General features: G+C 48.7%; 1 protein-coding gene across 3 annotated transcripts in view; it reads left to right on the top strand.

Annotated features, from left to right (window-relative positions):
* Window positions 1–21,318, top strand: part of NOL4 (nucleolar protein 4) — a 292,716-nt gene that overhangs the window by 61,542 nt on the left and 209,856 nt on the right. For all 3 annotated transcript variants that reach the window (XM_006267299.3, XM_006267300.3, XM_019498702.2), the window contains exons 3-4: window positions 16,453–16,564; window positions 17,072–17,184. In XM_006267299.3, the coding sequence (XP_006267361.1) occupies window positions 16,453–16,564; window positions 17,072–17,184 (225 nt within the window). The remainder of the gene's footprint in view (window positions 1–16,452; window positions 16,565–17,071; window positions 17,185–21,318) is intronic.

A 21,318-nucleotide genomic window follows, 5' to 3' on the forward strand; every position in this document is an offset into this window, starting at 1 on the left:
CAGAGCCATCAGCATTCCTGAATCTTACAGCTGCACCTCCAGGAATGTAGTATACCTCATCCAATGCACCAAATGCCCTGATGGAAAATACGTAGGAGAGACCAAACAACAACTGCGCACCAGAATGAACGCACACCAGAAATCTATCAAAGACAGAAATACCCAATTACTGGTGGGGGCACATTTTCTCACAGGAGGGCCACTCTCTCTCTCCAATCTCTCAGTCCTGATCCTCAAGGGAAACTTACACAACACTTCCCAGAAACGAGCCTATGAGCTCCATTTCATCAACCTCCTGGATACTAGAGATCATGGACTAAACATAGACATTGGATTTTTGATACATTACAATCTGCCTGGCAACTGATTCCCCAGCCCAGCCCCTGGCTTCTTTACTTTTCATTCCATCCAGGAAGAGCACACGCCAACTGCTGAAGCTTCCTTAGCCTGACGAAGGGTTTTTGAACTCGAAAGCTTGCTTAATAACTATTCTCCAACTATTTGGGTTGGTCTAATAAAAGATATCAAATTCACCCAAGGAACCTTGTCTGCTTCTCTTCCATGTGACACACACATTCTCTATTGTGTCAATGCCTTAGGGGAAGGTTAATAAGTTCAATTGCAGAATCTCACTTCTTTAATCGTACTTGCCCATCCTGTTCAGCCTTATTTATTCTAAAAATCTGCCTTTTACTTTAAAGCTCATTTGATGTCCAAATAATTTATCTAGAAAAACTAAGTCAAAATCCAATAAACATTAAAGGCAGATCATGGTGGAAATTATCTTCACTTTTCATAGTTATGCTGGTGAGGCAAAAAAGCCTCAAGAGGAGCTTAATCCATTTCCCATAGAAGTCTATCTGGTTTCTTAAGTTGCCCCATAATCCTAAAATCGCATCTCTTAAAGTTAGTAGGACTAATACCAGCATGCACCAGTTCCTGTAGGTCAGTACAAAGATTCAGTGATTTTTAATTTTAAGGGCACCTACGCTTCATTTCTGCTACTTTTGTAACACTCAGTAAGTAATGCAGATTTGCAGGAGCATGAGATCATTAAGTGTCTTATCTTAAACTCATCGAAGCTAATGGGAGTAATTTCATTAACCACAATAGGCTTTGGATTCAGCCTTTACACAACAGGTGTTATGTTTTTTGTACTGCTAGGAAGTATTTTGACTCTTTTCCTGTTCCTTTTATGGAATAAAAAACCCATCAAATTGTGTTGCCAGTGTTCACTTTCTGTTCTAGATGTCTGTTTTCTTGTGGGTTGAATAAAGCCAGGATGTAAATTTCTCCTTTGTATTTGCACACATTTCCAGTGTAAAATGCAAGTGTTTCTCTGTGCATGTTTGTAAAATCTGTGTATGGTACTGCAACTCTGCTAGTACGTGCTTATTATATTTCGTGTTAGAAACACTAGATACTGTATACATATAAGTTTATGGGTTTTTTCCATTGGTAATAGGAGATGTACAATAAAAACCTAGCTAAAAAAATATTTTTAGAGCAGCATATGTGAAGCAACATACATTGTCTTATAATTAGTTGGTAAAGCAGTCCAAGTATCCTTCCCTGTGTTGTGACACTAGGAGAGACACATCCAACACAGTGAATAGGCAATTACTGTTCATCTCCTATGATTTGTAAGGGCATTTGTGTGATCAGTTTGCTGTACATTGTGCTAGAGAGAGATTCATCTGCATTATCAGTGTAAGGATACAAACAATACAATACCTCTCATCTCAATCTACTTTTCAGCCTGTTTTATTCCTGTGTAAAAAGTGTTTGTGTGGAAATGCATTAAAGCAACTTTTTGTTGGAGTCCAAATGAACAACCTGTAAATGGGCAAACCCTAAAATACAATGGAGAGCAGGATTGTTTCTTCTTAGTACTAACTTATGGGGGATGTGGAATCTGCTGTGAGGCAATGTATCTCAGGATTGGAAATCACTCTGTGCCTGATGACTTTGAGGATCTTGTGTACACTCCTTTCTGTAGTCTACTAGCTCTACATGCATCTAAAAAGAAGTGGGTAGGAAGATGGCCCCTGTCTGCTTACTTGTTCCTTCCACTTTGTAATGACTAGTACTGCTGCTCAAGCTTATCTGTATAGTCTTTGTGTCCACTGAAAGACCTGTAATTCTACTTTGTCTGTGCAAGCAGGTGGAGAGGCTCTTGTGACTTTCACTCTATGCACGGGCCAGTGAACTATTTGGTGCTGAGCTGGCATGCCTCCACAGAGAGAGGCAGGATTCATAGATTCATAGCTGCTAGGGTCGGAAGGGAACTCAAAGGATCATCGAGTTCGGCCCCCTGCCAGTGGCAGGAAAAGGTGCTGGGGTCACGTGACCCCAGTTAGGTGCTTGTCCAGTCTCCTCTTGAAGACTCCTTAGGTAGTGGAGAGCACCGCCTCCCTTGGAAGCCCATTTCAGATTCTGGCAACCCTAACGGTGAAGAAGTTCTTTCTGATATCCAACCTAAAGCTATTGTCCATCAGCTTGTGGCCATTGTTTCTGGTTATTCCAAGGGGTGCTCTGGTAAACAGAGCATCTCCTATTCCCTGCTGCAGAGCATCCCTATTCCTTGTCTCTCCTATCTGTCACCAGCTGCCCTTGTTTATCCTGTAGGGGTCCTATGCTGCCCTGAGCCTTCTTTTTGCTCTCTATGTACCTGAAAAAGGACTCTTTCTTGTCCTTAATTTTTGTCGCTAGCCTCAGTTCTAATGCTGATTTGGCCTTCCTAAGTGATTCCCTGAAAGTGCGAGCCAAGGAGGTATACTCCTCTTTGGTAGTTACCCCATGACTCTACAGCCTATATGCCCCTTTTTTTGCACTTAGGCTTTCGTGGATTTCCCTGCTTAGCCAGGAGGGTTTCTTAGCCCCTTTGTCCCCTTTTCTACAAAGTGGGATTGCCTCCTTCTGTGCCCAAAAGATCACTTCCTTGAGGAATGACCACCCTTCCTGGACCCCCATTTTGTCACTGCTCTTGAGCTTTAATGCCCCACTAACTACTTTCCTAAGCACACTGAAGTCAGCCTTTCTGAAGTCTAGCACTTCTGCCCTGCTGATTACTTTTCCCACCCATTGCCGAATAGTGAATTCAGTCAATTGATGGTCACTATCCCCTAGGTTGCCTTGTAACCGGCAGATCCCCCACCAGGTCGTCCCCCATAGCCAGCACCAAGTCCATCTAGGTGTTCCCCCTAGTGGAACTGTATACCTCCTGCATCAGGTGGAGGTCCTGTATGCAGGTTAAGAACCTATGTGAACAATTAGACAGGCCAAGGCAGGACTTGAGCTCAGGCTGGCTTCAACAATCAAGGACAATAAAAAGTCCTTCAGGTATATAACAGGCAAAAGGAAAGCTCAGAGCAACATAGGGCCCCTGCAGGACAAATCAGGACAGTTGGTGATTGACGCGGGGAAAAAAGCAGAGCTCTTCAATGAGTTCTTCGCTTCAGTATTTCTGTGTACTGACCAAGCCAATTCCCCCACCTCGATCATTGACGGATGTCCACATGGTACCAGTCTGCCTACAGTTAGTTCTGAAATAGTTAAGGAGCTCCTAGAGGAGCTGGATGGGTACAAGTCAGCAGGCCTGGATGACCTCCATCCATGGCTGCTGAAAGAATTGGCCAGTGTCATAGCTGAGCCACTGGCACAGCTGTTTGAGCACTCGTGGTGCTCCGGCCAGGTCCCTGAGGACTGGAGAAGGGCCAATGTGGTGCCCATTTTCAAGAAAGGGAGAAGGGATGAGCCGGGTAACTTTAGACCAGTCAGTCTTACTTCTCTTCCTGGGAAAATGCTAGAGAAAATAATCAAAGAACACATTTGTGCAGGCCCAGCAGGGGAAACGATGCTGAGGGGAAACCAGCATGGGTTTGTCACAGGTAGATCCTGCCTGACAAACCTTGTAGCCTTCTATGACCAGGTCACATACTGCCTGGATGCGGGAGCCAAGGCTGACATCATCTTCCTGGACTTTAGGAAGGCCTTCGACACAGTTTCGCACCCTATCCTCATTGGGAAGATAGCAGACTGAGGAGTGGACGCCTACATGGTAAGGTGGGTGGCCAACTGGCTCAGGGACCACACCCAGAGAGTGGTGGTGGATGGTTCCTTCTTGGCCTGGAGGGAGGTGGGCAGTGGGGTCCCACAGGGTTCAGTCCTTGGACCAATATTATTCAGTATCTTCATCAGCGATTTGGATGAGGGCATGGAGAGCACCCTCTCCAAGTTCGCTGATGATACCAAGTTATGTGGCAAAGGTAGTACAGCGGAGGGCAGGGAGCAGATTCAGGCTGACCTAGACAGGTTGGATCAATAGGCAGAGATAAATAGGATGCAATTTAATAAAGATAAATGTAAGGTACTCCACCTGGGAAGGAGGAACCCCCAGCACAGCTATAGGTTAGGGAGTGTCCTTCTCAGCAGCTCGGAGGCAGAGAGGGATCTTGGAGTCATAATTGACTCCAAGATGAACATGAGCCGGCAGAGTAACGAGGCCATCAACAAGGCCAATCGCATCTTGTCGTGCATTAGCAGGTTTTCATAGATTTCATACACATTAGGGCTGGAAGGGACCTTGGAAGATCATTGAGTCCAGCCCCCTGCCCAAAGGGCAGGAAGTCAGCTGGGGTCATAGGATCCCAGCATGATAAGCATCCAGTTTCATCTTGAAGGTGTTCAATGAAGGCGCTTGAACCACCTCCAGTGGCAGGCTGTTCCAGACCTTGGGGGCTCGGACAGTAAAGAAATTCTTCCTTATGTCCAGCCTGAAACGATCTTGAAGTAGTTTGTGACCATTAGACCTCGTCATCCCTTGGGGCGCTCTGGTGAACAAACGTTCCCCCAGATACTGGTGGTCACCCCTGATAAACTTGTAGGTGGCCATCAGATCACCCCTGAGCCTGCGCTTTTCCAGGCTAAAGAGCCCCAAGGCTCTCAGCCTGTCATTGTAGGGTCTGCTTCCCTGACCTCTGATCATGAGCGTGGCTCTTCTCTGGACACTCTCAAGCTTCTCCACATCCTTTTTGAATTGTGGAGCCCAAAACTGGACGCACTACTCCAGCTGCGGCCTCACTAAGGCCGAGTACAAGGGGAGAATGACATCCCGGGATTTGCTTGAGAAGCATCTATGGATGCAAGCCAGTGTTTTGGTCGCTTTACTAGCCGCAGCATCGCACTGCAGGCTCCGTGTTCATCTTGTGGTCAGTGATGACCCCAAGTCTCTTTCTTCCATAGTGCTAGCCAAAATAGCGCTGCCAAGCCTATAAGGATGCTGCGGGGTTTTTTCCCCAAGGTGGAGAACCTTGCATTTATTGGCGTTGAACACCATCAGATTCTTGTCTGCCCACTTGCTGAGCCTGTCCAGGTCAGCCTGGATCTCCTGCCTGTCTTCTGGTGTGGATGCTTTGCTCCAAAGTTTGGTGTCATCGGCGAACTTGGCCAGTCCGCTTCTGACTCCAGTGTCCACATCATTAATGAAGATGTTGAACAGTATGGGTCCAAGGACAGAACTTTGGGGGACCCCACTGGTCACAGGACACCACGATGAGTGACTTCCATCAATTACTACCCTCTGGGTCCGATCTCGAAGCCAATTTTCCAGCCAGTGGATCGTAGAGGCATGACTAATAGAACAAAGGAGGTAATATTCCCCCTCTATGCGGCACTGGTCAGGCCGCAGTTAGAGTACTGTGTCCAGTTTTGGGCACCGCGCTTCAAGAGGGACGCGGGGAATCTTGAGAGGGTCCAGAGGAGGGTCACTCGCATGATTAGTGGCCTTCGTGATAGACCCTATGGGGTAAGGTTGAGAGAGCTGAATCTCTTCAGCCTTCACAAGAGACGGCTAAGGAGAGATCTTGTGGCCGCCTATAAATTTATTAGGGGAGGTCAACGGGGAATAGGGGAAGCGCTGTTTACTAAGGCGCCCCAGAGAGTGACTAGGAATAATGGCTGTAAACTAGTTGAGAGTGGATTTAGGTTAGATATTAGGAAGAAATTTTTCACAATAAGGGTGGCCAGGATCTGGAATGGGCTTCCAAGAGAGGTGGTGCTATCACCGAGCTTGGAGGCCTTCAGGAGGAGGCTAGATAGTCACCTGGCTGGGGTCATCTGACCTCGGTCCTCTTTCCTGTCAGGGGCAGGGGGTCAGACATGATGATCCATTGTGGTCCCTTCTGACTCTACAATCTATGAATCTATTAGTTCTGGCTGACTCATCCTCACAGCAGATGTAAGGGTAGTTTAGATCACTCATAACAACCATATCTCTCGACCGTACAGCCTCTGAGAGCTGCCTGGAGAATTCCAGGTCTAGCTCATCCTCCTGGTGTGGCTGTCTATAGTAGACCCCCACTACCAAGTCCCTTTCCCCTCACCCCCCTTGTATCCTAACCCACAGTACCTCAGTTTGGCCCTCCTCTGATCCCATCTTAATTATAGAAGATGTATATTGCTCCTTAACACAGAGAGCTACACCTCCTCCTTTTTTCCCCACTCTATCCCATCTGTGGAACCTATAGCCTTCAATGCCTGCCGCCCAGTTGTGAGTAGGGTCCCATCAGGTTTCAGTTAACCCAACCAGATCGAAGTTGTTGTTTGCAAGCAAGAGTGCAAGTTCCTCCTGCTTGTTCGCCATGCTCCTAGCATTAGTATAGAGACATTTAAGACCCCTCCCCTCCCCCCCCAGTGGGTGCCCTTGGTATTCCCTTGTCCTGATGTCTGTCAGGTCCCTTATAACTTACCTGGGCTGATCCATTGCATGGTGCATGATTCTCTGAATGTAGGTTCTTGTCCACTGCATCCCTGTCCTCCGATGAACCTAGTTTAAAGATAGGTTGTGATGAGCCTGCACAGATGGTCTTTGCAGCCCTTCAGGCTTTGGGGATAATTGAGATAATTTCCTCAATGGGTGGGTAGACATGGAGAGGCCGGGTGACACACTAGCTAGCAGAGACAACAGTAGCAGGATGCAGCGGGGACAAATCAGCCTGTGCGGGGCCCAGACATGGCGCAGGGGAGGTGGGGTGAGACTGAGTGAGTGAGTGAGTAAGACTTTGTCACTTAAAATAATTGACTGAATCCTTTCACTTACCTTTCCTACCTACCACATTAAGCCAGTATTACTTCTGTAGCAACAAAGCTAAGTATGGTTACAGCCTCATATTTATTTCTGTACTTGCAGAATCTCTTAGTGTATGAGTCTCCCTCTACTGTTCCTCTCATTCCATGCTTGTGTAAGAGAAGTTGGTTTTGAGTACAGGGAGAAATTAAAGGGCTCTCCTAGACACTGTTGCTAAGTATAAAGACTAAAGTCAGTGAGAGTACTTGCACAAGTGATTGCAAGACTGACTTCTTGCAGGTTTATTGGAAGACAGAAAAATATTACTTTATTAAGATCACAGATCAAATCTTGCTGTCCTGACTCCCAGTCTAATAGGACTCATTCATAGATTCATAAATTGTAAGGCTGGAAGGGACCCTGGAAGATCATTGGGTCCAGCCCCCTGCACCAAACAGGAAAGACAGGTGGAGTCAGGTGACCCCAGCAAGGTGACTGTTCAGTCTCCTCTAAAAGATTTCCAGGATAGGCAATTGCACCACCTCTGAAGGGAGCTTATTCCACAGTCCGGACACCCTAGTTGTGACGTAATTTTTCTGAATGTCAAGCCTGAAACGGTCCTTCAGGAGTTTGTGACCATTACTCCTAGTTTTCCCCTCGGCTGCCCTGGTGAACGGTTGTTCACCAAGCCCTTGATGTATGCCTCTGATGTAGTGGTAAGCTGCTACCAAGTCCCCTCTCAGCCTTCTTTTTTTCAAGCTGAAGAGTCCCAGATCCCTCAGTCTTTCCTCGTATGGCTTGCGATGCAAGTCTCTGATCATACGGTGGCTTTTCTCTGGACTCTTTCAAGCTTTACCACATCCTTGTTAAAGTGCAGCACCCAGAACTGGACACAGTACTCCATCTGCGGTCTCACATTTTCCCAGTTCAAGTTAACTCACAGTCCCCCAGCATCAGAGGATTCTTTGCAGTCCTGAACTGTTCTGTCTGCTTCAGCAGAGCAGTGTCTGCCCTGCCTCTCTGCTCCCTAGTCAGAGCACTAGTACTCCTCTGGCTGGCTGAGGAGAGGGTGGGATGGAAAAACCCACTTTTCTGGTTCACTGGATCCTCAGCCAGGTGCAACCTGGTGCAGGGACGGGGCAGGGTGAGGAGAGTGTGGGGGTGGGGACTTGGCTTCAACCCCAGCCATACTCCCCTCCTTAGTCTCCAGCCAGCAAAGGGGGGGACGGGACTCTAGCCACACTCCTGGCTCTCAGCCCTGGCAGGGAGGAGCCAAGCCGTAGTGAAGTCTTTTCCTTCCCACACCCCCCACCCAGACCAGGGACTGAGGCAGGGATGGCTGGGGGACTCCTGGCTCCAAGCTCTGGGGGGGCAGAGCCAAGTCTCATTGCTGGCTTTCCCTGCCCCCCACAGCTGGGCCAGAGACAGGTGGCTGGGGGATTCCAGCCTGTTCTTGGCTCTGGGGGGCAGAGCCAAGGCCCAGTGTGGACTTCTCCACCTCCTGACTCAGTTGGATCAGAGCATGAACTACGCATGCCCCCAGAGGCTGGGGGGTCATGGCAGCTGCCTGCAAGTGGCAGCAGGGGCATGGTGGCGGGGAGCGTGGAGCTCCCTCAGGGGGCTGCGGCAGTGCCACTGGCAAGGGGTGGGGGTGGCGAGCGGTGACCACCCACAGGCACCGCTTGCAGCATTGGCAGCACTTCTTTCAGGGGGTACACCACCAATTTCAGGGGGTGCACGTGTACCCGCGTGCACCCCCTACGCATCACCAATGGACCAGAGACTGAGTGGGGCTGTGGCTGTGGGACGCCAGCCCTGCCCCTGACTCTAGGCTCTGGGGGGTGGAGCCAAGCCCCAGTGTGGGCTTCCCCTGCTTCCCCCCCCTTCAGCCAGCCCAGAGATAGACTGGGGGGGGAAGGGGGTGGCTGCAGGACTCCAGCCCTGCTCCTGGCTCTGGGTGAGAGGAGGAAAGTTCCCAGTTTGGGCTTTTTATCCTCCCACTGTGCTGGGCTGCTCCCATCTGGGGGTCCTGTGCCAGGCCAGAGGGGTGGGCTTTTCTCCCCACCCCTTCCTCAGCTGGCCCAGAAGATAAGGTGGGGGTGTAGCTGGGAGAATCGCCTGGTTTCCAGCCATCTGTAGTGGCCAGCATGTTGGGAGGCATGCTTTCATGCCCCTCCAGCTACTGGTATGAACTGCTGCAGGGGTCTGACTGCCTTTTGTGTTTGCAGAGTAGAAGTCCATTCACTCGCTTATTGGTTCAATCTACGCAGTTTAGAGAGACCCACAAAGATTGAATTGATTCAGCCTTGGGCTTTTTGGTTGTCTATACATAGCCATTCTATGAGAGAAACAAGCAGAATCTATCCCCACACTTTCAATTTATTTTCCTCGTTTTTTAAAGCAAAATATATAATTTTCTAAGTTGCTAACTCTGGGAGAGGATATTGCTAGGCATGTCAAGCAGGATTGTGGTAAGCTCCTAGAAAACATATTTTATCCTATAAAAATAAGTGCACACAGATATAGGAGCTATATCTCTAATTGATGTAATTTGGCATTACTACTTTGATGCGGTGCCTGTTGAGTTATACTAATGACATGGACTGCACTTTCACCTCAAATTTGACTAATCTGAGCCAGTTCACAAGGTGAAAGAGAGTGGATGTTAGCTAAGGATTTTAACCTGAATAAATACATAACTACATATACCTACATACATATATGGATTTAGGGAAGGCTAATCTTGACTACATGCTGCATAGGGAAGTTGGAGAGTAAGAGCCATCCACCATGTAGACAAATTTAGTTGTGATTAGGTGAGCTATAAAAATCCAGCTTCCTTATAGTCAGTGCAGCATACTTATCAAATCTGGCCTTAGCTCAGTTACTATCCATGGAGGATTTGCATCTTGTCTGAGCGGAGTGGGAATTTGACAGAAATGCCTGATTAAAATAAATGGAGCATTCCTATCAAATCCAGGCCACTAATGAATCCATGGGTAAGCCCCATTAATTTCAATACAGTTCTAATTCTGTTAAAATGTTATGAGAGGTGGCTGCATATATACATTTACTACTTTTCTGAATGTTACGTTTCTAGATGATTTTAACTTAATCTTTTTTAGATGTTTTAAAGTTTCAATCTAACCAAAATTTCTCCATTTTTGGTGTGTAGAAATGGGCAAAAATGATCTGAAAGAAGAAGCTCAAATGTAGCTTAAGTTAATGTTTTTGGGTTGTTTTCCAAGAAATTTACTCTGGGACCAAATCAGTTTGTGCCAAGTTGAATCTCAGAAGGGAATCTGTTCTTTCTGTTATCATGCCCCTAAAACAGAATTTTACGAAGGAAACAATCACAGTGTCTTAGTAATAGGATGATAAATGGAAGGTTACAGTCAAGGATGTAAATTATTTTTGACATATAATTTCTTGCTATTTCCTCCACAGAGGCTAAATTAACAGGTGAATCTAAGGGTCCTATCAACAAATAAATTACACCAATTTAAACTTGCATCCCTTTATTTACATGTAAACATCACTTAAGAATTTGGTCCACTGAGTTTGGGAAAGTATAACTCTCAGGATACTCAGGTACAGCTAAGGGAGCGAGAGCCCCCTAAAACTGGCCTCCTAGCCTTCTTTCAGCTCTTCAGTAATGCACTTGAACCCTGCTGCAGGCTTCTGAGGAGCAGAATGCAAGTGGGTGTTTACCTACTCTGGTTAAGAAGTGAAGCATTTCTAATCTCAACTGTGAGAACATTCTTGCCGTCTCTTCAGGAGTTACGGGCTTGAGAAATTGGGTCCTAAGCATTGCCTGAGATACTAACTGTATTTATTGATCTTCATGTTATTGATGGCACGCTAGCCTCCTCAGCAAAGATTACCAAATATGTTCCCCATCAGGTGCATCTACACGAGACTTTACTGCTCAGTACTGTAGTTTACTGCAGAGTAAGCGTGCATGTCTACACGTGCACATGTTTACTGTCCAGTAAAAATTGCTACTCGCAAGTAAATTTGCTACTTGCAAATGCAAGTAACAATTTTTTTCATGAGTAGATACTGTGCAGTAACATGCATATAGCTGCCAATCAGGAGCAGATTTGCTTCCTATCAGCCCCAGCCTCAGGCCCTTAAAAGCCTGCAGGTGCTCAGAGCCCTGCAGTACAACCAAGCAGCCTGAGGCCACTCTAGGCCCCTGTGTCCCCTGCTCAAGCCACAGGCCAGCTACACCAGTGTGCCTGCACCCTGGCACCACTGCCTGGCACTGCAGTGCTATGCAGCTGCAAGGCCCATGCTGTCCAGGCCTGCAAGCTGCTCCAGGCTCCTGCTAGGCCTATCAGGACCCAGACTTAGCTGCAGGCAGCTCCTGGCCACTGGGGCCAGCTCCAGCTTCCTGCAGCCCATCCCCAGCAGCCTTCCCAGAACTTGCAGGTTCTGTGAGGCATTGCCTCACCATGTGGCTGCCAGTCCTGTGCTGTGGCCCTGCACTGGGCATTGCAGGCAGCTGCCCAGGCCCAGCAGCACAGGGACAGCTGTGCAGAGACCCAGGGAGCCGGTGCGGGAACCCTGATGACTTCATTGCCCATGCCACACCCCACCATCCAGGGCCCTAACTGGTCACAGGAGGAGACTGGTGACCTCATGGCACTGGGAGCTGAGGTGGAGGTACATCCGCAATTTATGCAGGGCTCCAATGCCCATGTCTGTGAGGGTCTATCAGGCCAGATGCAGGAGTGCAGGCACAACTAGTCGGCATGGCAGTGCCGCATAAATGTCAAGGCCTTCTGGGGACAGTGGATTTCCATCACTGACCACAATCATGCCCTTTATGCAGCAGCTGACAGACATCCTTGCACCCTAGGACCTAGGCTGCAGCCATGCTGTGTACTGCAGCCCAGGCAACCTGCCTGAGCCCCTGCCCTAGCCTGGCACCTGTGGTGATGTGTCACCAGTGGAGGGCCCCTCAGGGTGCCAGTAGCCCATCCCACCAAGCTCCCCATCTGCAGCCTCCACCAGCAGCCCTGGGAGCCTGGGCCAGTGCCTGCCATAACAGTTCTGCAGCCTTGGCGCCAGCCACAAGGCATGGCTGGCCACGTCCATTGCCAGCTGCCAGCAGTGCCAGCTCCTCCCCTGGCTAGGCACCTCTACAACACAGCCTTTCATCCAGTGAGTCCACCTGGAGCCGCATGACGTCACCACCAGCTGGAAATGACCGGAGTTGCTGGCCATACCAGCCCTGGCCATGTGGTAAGCCCTGGACTGGGGGGAGGGCTCTCCTTGCCTCGGCCCCAGCCCTTCCCCTGCCCTAGCCCCTTTCCTTGCCCCCCTGCTTCCCTCCTAGGCTGGCTGCACTTCCCCGGCCCCCTTATTTCCCCCCAGCACCCACAGCATGCAGGGAGGTGGGAGACAGGCTGCTCAACAAATTTTTGCACTGTGCATCTGCAGCTAGGTAGGCATGGGTCTTTCACATGCTGAGGAATATGTCAATGCTGGTTGCGATGTCTTCCTCAGTTGTGGGGGGCAGGCATGTGTAGTGCAGCCACAGGTATCCCTCCAGGCATGGCAGAGGTTGCAGGGCAGCCCAGGCTTCCCCCCACACCATCAAAGCTCAGGGTCCCATGCCAGCTGTGCCCAGGCCATGGTGATCAGCAGCAGCAGGGTATAGTGGGTCGGGAACCCCTCAGTCTGCACAAACAGCTCTTTGTGCAGTGCTGGGGACACACACAGCAGGGACATGCTTGGGGTGCAGCGCTGCTGTGGGGGGAGGCCTGGCCCTGGGGCATCTCCCCAGAGAGACCCCCTGCAGGGAGGGTGAGGGCACGAGCAGCTCCTTTTTCCAGTCACCTTTGAACTCTGCACCCTCCCCCAAGCCTGGGTGCTGTGGGATTGGTGGCAGCACAGGAGACTGGTAGGCCTGCAGGAGGAGACGTGGGGTCAGCAGGGTCTGGAGCCATGGCAGCAGATGCAGCCAGGAGCCTGGCTGGTCCTGGCCTGGGAATAGGGCAGGGGAGGCAGGCTGCTTGTGGCCAGCACCCATGGCCCACTGGCCACAGAGGAGCAAGCGGGATGGGGGGCTGAGCCGGCAGCCTCCTGCTGCAGGCCTATCCAGCTGACCTATCATAGTCCGTGGGCATCCGTGCCGGATAGCATATGTGCCCCGGTACAGAGCATCTTATTTCAGAAATGTTGCAAACTCTCAAAAACAGCTTCTTTCTCATGCCTCTGCAGGCCCTGCAGCTGCACGCAGGGGCGAGGCCACCGTTGGCAGCCAGGATGCAGCCTCAGAGTCACCGCTGCCCATAGCCAGGGCCCTGCAAGTGCACTGGCTTTGCCAGAGGAGGACCCAGGACATGATGCTCCTCCTGGACTGGCTGGTGATGACGTCAGATGACTCTCTGGTGGAGGACATTGCCTGGCAGAACAGGTGGTGGGCGAAGGACGTGGCCTGCAAGGATGTGCGGGACCAGGCAGACTGGAAATTCAGGGCGCAGCTCCTGGCCCTGGAGTGTGAGCATGTGTAGGCCCTGCAGGAGCAGAGTGCAGGCATGGGCAGGGCAGTGGAGGCCATGGAGTACAAGTGTCAAGTGCTGGAAACCATCCTGGCCCTGGCGGTTGCTGCCTCTGCTGCCTGGCCCCCAACCCTAGCCCCACCTGCTTTCTGGCAGCTGCCAACTGCCCAGCAGCAGGCCCCCTCCCTGGGCCTGGGCAAAAGTCCAGCGCTCTTTCCATGGGCCAAAAGCCCCTGCCCCATCCCCTGCCCTGGATCCCCTGCAACCCATCCCCCCGCCCTGGGCCCAGGCCTGTTGCTCACCCTGGCTCCATGTGGGCACAGAGTTGCCTGCAGTGGGACAAGGACCACATACCAGCCCTGTTAGCCTTGGACACTAGTTGCTGGAGGGGAAGATGCCCATGCCAGGGGACTACCGGCCACCGTTGCCCCTGGCGAGCCCCACACTCACCTGTCTCACCACAGCGTATGCACACATAAGGCAATGGCCAGAGGCCAGTGTGATGGCTGTCTGTCCCTGGGCTCTGTCCCCTAGGCTCCCCCAACCCGTGGCCACCCATGCCAGGAGGGCATGCACACAACCACATCACTTCACTTGTAAATAGTTGCGTGAGGAAAAGGGTGTTTTGTTGGTGGTGGAGGGGCTCCATTGTTACAGAGGGAGGGAGGGGGAGAGGTCTGCTTGTTGTGAGGGAATAAAGTATCTTTCTGAGAACTGTCTTCAGTGAGCACGGTGCTGGGGGTGTGTGGTGGGGTAGGGGATACGTGGGCGTCTGTCCAGGTAGGCTACAGCGGGGAGTGTGTGAGGAGGTGGTCGGGCAGTGCCTCTTGCACCCTTTCTGGTGGGTGTGCCACTCACCTGGGTCCTCAGCAGTGGGGACCCACTGGGGCCAGCAGGGCCAGCACCATGGCCAGCAGGAGCCTGGGACACTGGATGTTGCTGCCAGGGGCAGGGGCTGGAGCAGCCATGGTGCACGGAGGCAGAGGCTATAGCAAGAGAGCTGCCATTTGCTGGCCCTGGCCTCTGCACACTGCTCCTGACCAGAAGAGCAGCTGACAAGGCAGCACAGAGTGGAGCTGCCTTTAAAAAATGGCTGCCAGCTGCTGGCAGGTGCTCTGGAGCCTTGAGCTCCCCTTGGTGGTGGCAGGGGACCATTGCAGGAGCAGCAAATTTTCTTCCACCTCCCTGCATGTGTAGTCAAGTGCCCAGGAGCATTTACTCATGAACAGGGATCCTGGTTGTCTCATAAAAAATCAAAAATTCTCTGACAAAAAATTGTAGATTCTCTGATTAAAACCCCCCAAATCCGTTATTACAATTAAAAACCCCCTCCAGCCCCCCCTAGCCCTGCTGGTGCCCCTCACTTACCCCCCCAAAGCCATCCCAACCCTGCTGGTGCCCCTCATTGCCCCCAAAACAGCTCCTCGCCCTACTTGTGCCTCTTCCCCCACCCACAGCCCCTGCCCACCAGCCCTGCTGGAGGGGGCCCCCAGCTCCCAGGGCTATGGGGCCAGGGCCCCAAGTCTGCAGCTCCCTGCCCCCAACAGCAGGCAGCTGCAGCAGAAGCAGCATGGAGCTGGCTCCCTCACTGCTGCTGCCTGCTCAGGTGGGAGTGGGGCTGGCTCCCTCCAGCCCTGCTGGTGCCCCCAGCCATGACCCATAACCCCCCAGCCCTGCCAGAGGGGTCCCCCGCAGCCTGCAAGCCCCATTTACCTCAGGCTCCAGGAGTGAAGAGTGAAGCTGAGCTGAGCAGAGCTGTGGCTTTCTTAGAGCCTCAGGCCCCGCCCTTCTCCCTCTCACTTCCCCTCTGGGCAGGGCTTGGGGTTTCCCGCCCTGTTGGCAAACAGCTCTTGCAGGCTGGAGCTCAACCAGCTTGAAGAGCTGTTTGTAAAAGTAGGAAATCCCCAGGTTTCTCTGCTAAAAGGAGAAATCTGCATTTTCTCTGATAAAAATGGGAAATCTGTGGTTTTCTCTGTTTTTCTGTGGGAAATGGAAAACCAGGATCCCTGCTAATGAGTAGTTTACTTGCAAGTAAACTGATCCCAGATCAAATGCATGTGTAGATGCACACATCAAGAATAACGATGCATAGTTCTTTGTGAACTTAAGGTATGAAGAGGTGATTCTTCTGGAATGAGTGCCCAAGGTATATTATTTCAAGGTGCTCCCAGTTTCAGGTTAAGGGGTACATTTAAGATTTTTTGAGATGGTAAATATAAATTTTGAGATGGTAAATTTAAAATTCCAGAGCTGATAGCAGTAAGAATTTATTTAAATAGTTACATTTATCATTGACTATCTGAGAGTATTTTCAACAATAGATGAAACTTACACAAAGGTAGAACATTAAGGGGACTATCTTCCTTGGTTACTTACCATTTCTAGTATCTTTTTGTTGACTCTGTGAAATATTAAAATTAAATCTGTGTAGTATTAAAATTAAATAAATAATATAAACACAGAAAGTTTTGGTGATAATAGCTATGAGAAGCATCAGTATTTTTTCAGCGCATTTTTCTAGTATATTTTAGGGGGGAAGAGGATTTTTTTCCCCTACATAATGTCTCACTTGGATGTCTGTTACATATGAGTCTTTTTTGCTGAAAAGAAATTACACAAACTATAAACAGACAACTAAGCTGCTTTTGAAATGAGTGGGTTTTCTCAGTTTTAACTATTATTAGCCATTAGATGATAAGTAGCTAGATTAGAAAGAGGTTTCTTGAAATGTTGCATAGTATGCAGTGCATGCTTCCATTATGCTTCCTGGCATTATAGGATAATATGCCTTATTCGGAAATATAACAATCAGCTCTGTTAAATCATGTTCAATCAGCTTATATAATAACACCTATATTTTGTTATTCATTTCAGATTTCAGAGACCTATGCCTTCCTACCGAGAGAAGCGGTGACACGATTTCTAATGAGCTGCTCAGAGTGCCAGAAAAGAATGCATTTAAACCCAGATGGAGTGGATCATAAAGGTAGTTGTAGTGTTAAATAGTGGGATGAAAAGTAATTTTATTCCTAATACCCATTTATATTTTCCTAGTGTAAGTGAAGGTTCATAAAAATTTGGTAGACTGGAACAGTTCAACAAATCAGATCTTCTTATTTACTTAAGTTAGAAGGTAGTGAATCTTTAGTATTTCCTTAAAGGATGGAGTGTAGTGCTATACTTATCCCTAAAAGAAAGATGATTTTGGATAAAATAATTTATTTTCCTATGGAAATGCCTGTATGTCCATATAACAATAAATGATGGATAGGGCACATCTGCTGTAGTCATTTAGGATAGCAGAGTTTATAATTTTTCATGCTTATGCTTGATTTACTTTCTTTACATGGAAATGGCTATCTGTATATTGTAAAAGCAATTGAAAATGCCAAAGTTGGAGCCAACCGAGAAACAGTTTGGCATTTGGCAGCAGATTATACTGAGGTAGCTTCCACAATTAACATATCATGCATAATAAATATTTTTATTACAGATAATGGAAAACCTCCGACTTTGGTGACTAGTATGATTGATTACAACATGCCAATTACTATGGCCTACATGAAGCACATGAAATTGCAGCTACTGAACTCACAACAAGATGAGGTAAAAATCAAATATTCAAAATCTATTCATAGTTCATTGCAGATTGTATTGTTCCATGGTGTGATTCCACAAAATTTAATGGATTAAACCAAGGAGGAATGTGACCCTCTGTTAACAGTTTTGAATACTCTCAATAAAGCAAGATATTTCTTTAAAATGCTGTATGATATGATATAATAAATATCCTGTTCAAAACTTGTAGATCTCCTCATACCCTCTGGCTTTGGAACAGCATACTATTCCACACTGTTCTAATAGAGATCTTGTTTCAAACGTTGGGCATTGTACATCAACTGCTAGGGTCAATTTGGGATGGAAAGAATAAGGCGGCAACATGTGCCACCATGGATGAGTGCTGTGCTTAGCATGAAAGGGCTCTTTCTTTAGCTCCTGAAGTGAATGCCATTCAAATGCGAGGTTACTAGCCATGATGCAGAACAGCAAAGGAATGTGTGTAGGAGCAGTAACAAAGTGATTGGGATCTTCAGGACAGAGGCCCTGATTGGACAGTTTATGGGGAAATAGAACCTCCAACCCTAATACAGCAAAGTACTAAACATGGACTTAAAATTAACTCCATGATTAAATTGATCCTCATCCGGTAAGAAATTCAAGTATGCACCTTGTACCCGCCGGGCATTGTACATCTTAACTTGTGCTTCCTTGATCCGAGTGCTTGCTGGTACTTGCCTTGCCATTGCAGAAGGCCTTCCGGGAGGTCTTCCCACGTGCTGCAATCTGCCCCTTCTCGCCTGCCACGACTTGAATCTTTCAGTGGGTGGGGCTTTGTGCGGCGCGGTTGCCCTCGTTGGTCACCTGCTTCTTAGATGTCTTTTGCGAGGCTCCTCCTCCCCTGCACCTCGCCCTTTACCCAGCCCGGCGGATCTTGGCTGTTTCCGTGGTTGACCGAATATCCCCTACATACTTAAACAATGAGCTCACCTCTCGCTCTAACTTCCTGCCTCCACCGCCTCAGCCCCTTCTAATGCGGGGAAACACAAAACTCCCTCCGGAACTCAAACGAAAAGCTCAACGAGCCTCAAGAGAGGCATAACCCTGCCCCTATTGGACTTCCTTATGGAGCTGACAGCCTCTCTATCCCTCCGCTTGTTGACAGGGCCACCTGCCCGTGGCTCGGTTCTGTGGCCCCGCTCTGCCTATCCCAGCCTCATGCCACTCCTTCTCCGGTATTCTACCGGCATGACCCTCTGTCTGGGTCCCCTGGGAGCAGTCTCTCTCTCTCTCCGGGTCTTCCCCGAACTGCAGCTCTCTTTCCGGGTCTTCTCCGGCCCATTGACCTCTCCACGCCGCTGGGGCTCTTACCATTTCCTTTCCTGGCTCGCCTGCAGCTGTCGTGTTGGCCTCAGGCGCTGTCTCGCCCCCAGGTTCCTTTAGTTCCCTGTGGTGAGCGCGGGCAGTCACCTCTGGCGTTCCACGCCTCCAGCTGACTCCACCGGCCAGGCTCCCTCCCGGCAGCCACGTGCGCGCCCCGCTCCTTTTCGCTGCCGGCCCTTTTATTTCCGCCAGCTGGAGATTGGGAATGACATCATCTGCCAGCCGCAGGTAACTTAAGGCGTGATCCACGCCCCACGCTGGCTTCTCCTGCTGTCCCTGCTCCTCCTCCCATCCTGCGGTGAGCAAGTTACCCTTTTTTGTTTTCCTTCTCTCCGTTCCATCCCTGGCTTCTGGCCCTGGGGCTCCCCCCTTGGACTCGGGAGTCTCCCCGGTCTTTCTCCCCCTGTGACACACCTATACATTTGCATTTGAATTTCTGTCAGAACTAATTCAATACATAGAAAAGGAGACTCAGGCTGAGAACTGGACTTCATCTAAGGAAACTGGAAATAATCTGCTTTTTTAATTATTTCTTTTCTGTGATTCATGCAGATCTTTTTCAAATTTTGACAAGTGCTTCATGAATTGGAGGGGAGCTGGCAAATTATTTGTAATAAACTTATTTTGTGAGAAAAGTGTTCATTTATCATGCAAGCTGCCAAATAGTTAGGAGCCCGGCTGTGTGCCAACCAAAAGCAGTCCTGCATGCTGTGCCCTTCTGCCTGCCTGGAAGAAATAATCTGAATTTGATTATTTTTTTTCCTTTAAAAGAAAAACCTTTAAAAACAACCTAAACAGCTGGTTTATGGCAAAGACCCTGATTGACTCTTGAGTTCTGTAAAGCCAGCCAGATTATTTTTCATAATAAGTAGATATGGACTATTGATGGAGATATATGAATTATTCAAAACCCCACAAACACAGGGAATTGTCAATACTTTTCTAAAAATATCAGGGATCTCTTCTTTTGTAGAAGACATGTCTATCTCTTTTACACTTCTCCAGGAGCACTTGATGCAACTTCAGCTTGGTCTTCTGTTCCCAAAACTAGGCCTTCCTTATGTCGGCTACCCCAAGTTGAGAAGCTGACTGTTGGCAAGCAGTGGGCTGGAGGCTTTATCTTTACAGTGAAGTTTAATGCTACATTATTTTCCTTGTTCCCACAATTCTTTCTTCCTGCTACATGGGGCAAAACACTAATGTTGGAGCACAGCCATCTAGTATAGTACATCCTTCTTCTATCATAGCTTAAGCATTTTAGTATTGTCCTTTCTGGCCTGATGACATGAATCAGGCCCCTTTCAGTGTACCACTTTTTCACTGAAATCAGGCAGCTGATGTGACGGTGGTAGTAGGAAGTAACAACTCCTGCCCTCCCCACACCTATAACTGAGAGCATTCCCACTTGAACTTGGCACACCCAATCTTGCATTGTGACCTTTGGCTCATTGCAGTGAAGCATAGTGTTGCAATTTTTAATGCATTTCCATTTCATGATGTGCACTTGCCAATAAGCACCATTGTTGCAAGTGAAGATCTCATGCTTTTTTAAATTTGTATCTCTAGATATGTACTGTCATTGCATTGATATTAGTCTGGCATTAAGAGCAAAATGGCAGTAGGGAGATAGCAGTGCGAAGTAGGGGTGTTTCTGATATGTGTTTTCAAATTACTTCATACAGTTTTAAAAAAATCCACCCTCTGATTTTACAGTAAGGCTCTGTTTCCAAAGTTTCACAAAGCATCTTTGTATTACAGTGGAGGGGAGGATCTGAGGTGAGAAGTAACATAGTTACCACTGCTAGCATGCCTAGTAATTGAGAATATCTTGTTAGTAGTAATCAGTCACCTTGACCACTTCAGCCTAAGTCATACTGTTAAGCTGAAACCTTTGGAAGGGGTGGTGCAGAACTGCTATGGCCCAATAGAAAGACCCAGCTGCACAGGGAAATTTATTTCAATGCTGCAGCTAGCACAAGGGGACCATTAACCACCAGCTTCAGCCACTAGCACCTGCATGCACACAGATAGGGGTGTAATAGAGTGCACAATATTTATAGAGACAGTGGAAGATTTGCTCTTTAGGGGGCCAGGAACAAGTGGAGGCATAACCACAAATACCCCTATGCCTAGTTATTCCCCAACTAGTCTGTTCTGTATGGGCAGCCAAGGCTTCTGTAGTTTGCACTGGGAGACAAAACAGGTGTCAGCAACCCCAGAAATAGTGAGGTACAAGCTGACTCCAGATTGTAGCCCACCATGCCTGGAGAAGATGGAAGCTTTCCAATGGGTAGAGGTGGTATGTACACTGGTGCAGCCTTTGAAAGAGAGCAGAATGCATTTTCCCTGTGCAAAGGTGGCTCTACTGGCTGGTGCTTTGGTAGGGGGGAGGGGAGAGCGGAGTGAAGGGGGAAGAGAGAGAGAAAGAGGCAAGTTCATGGGAAGTCTGGTGCTCTTGTGGACTCTAGCCTCCGGCATTTCTTACACTTTATCTAAGCTCTATGAGGACATTGTTCATCATGTTATATCTGACTGTTTCCTATGTTAGATTGTATAACCCAAGTACCAGTTGGAGAAGCTTTGCCTTTTTCAACTTTTATGTTGTATAGAGTATTGCTTGGGGTAGGGTGTTTTATCATAAGCTGTTGTGCACAGGTACAAGAGGAGATTCTTGGCACTTTGATTCCACTCTTAAAACATTGGTATTAATGGTAGTTTAGCCCCTTCTATGCCTAGTTCAGGGATTCTTGACACTGACTTTAGGGAAACATCCCCTCAACTCAAGAAACATAAGCGCAG

This window comes from Alligator mississippiensis, chromosome 3 (assembly GCF_030867095.1).
Source record: "Alligator mississippiensis isolate rAllMis1 chromosome 3, rAllMis1, whole genome shotgun sequence".
Lineage (NCBI taxonomy): Eukaryota > Metazoa > Chordata > Crocodylia > Alligatoridae > Alligator > Alligator mississippiensis.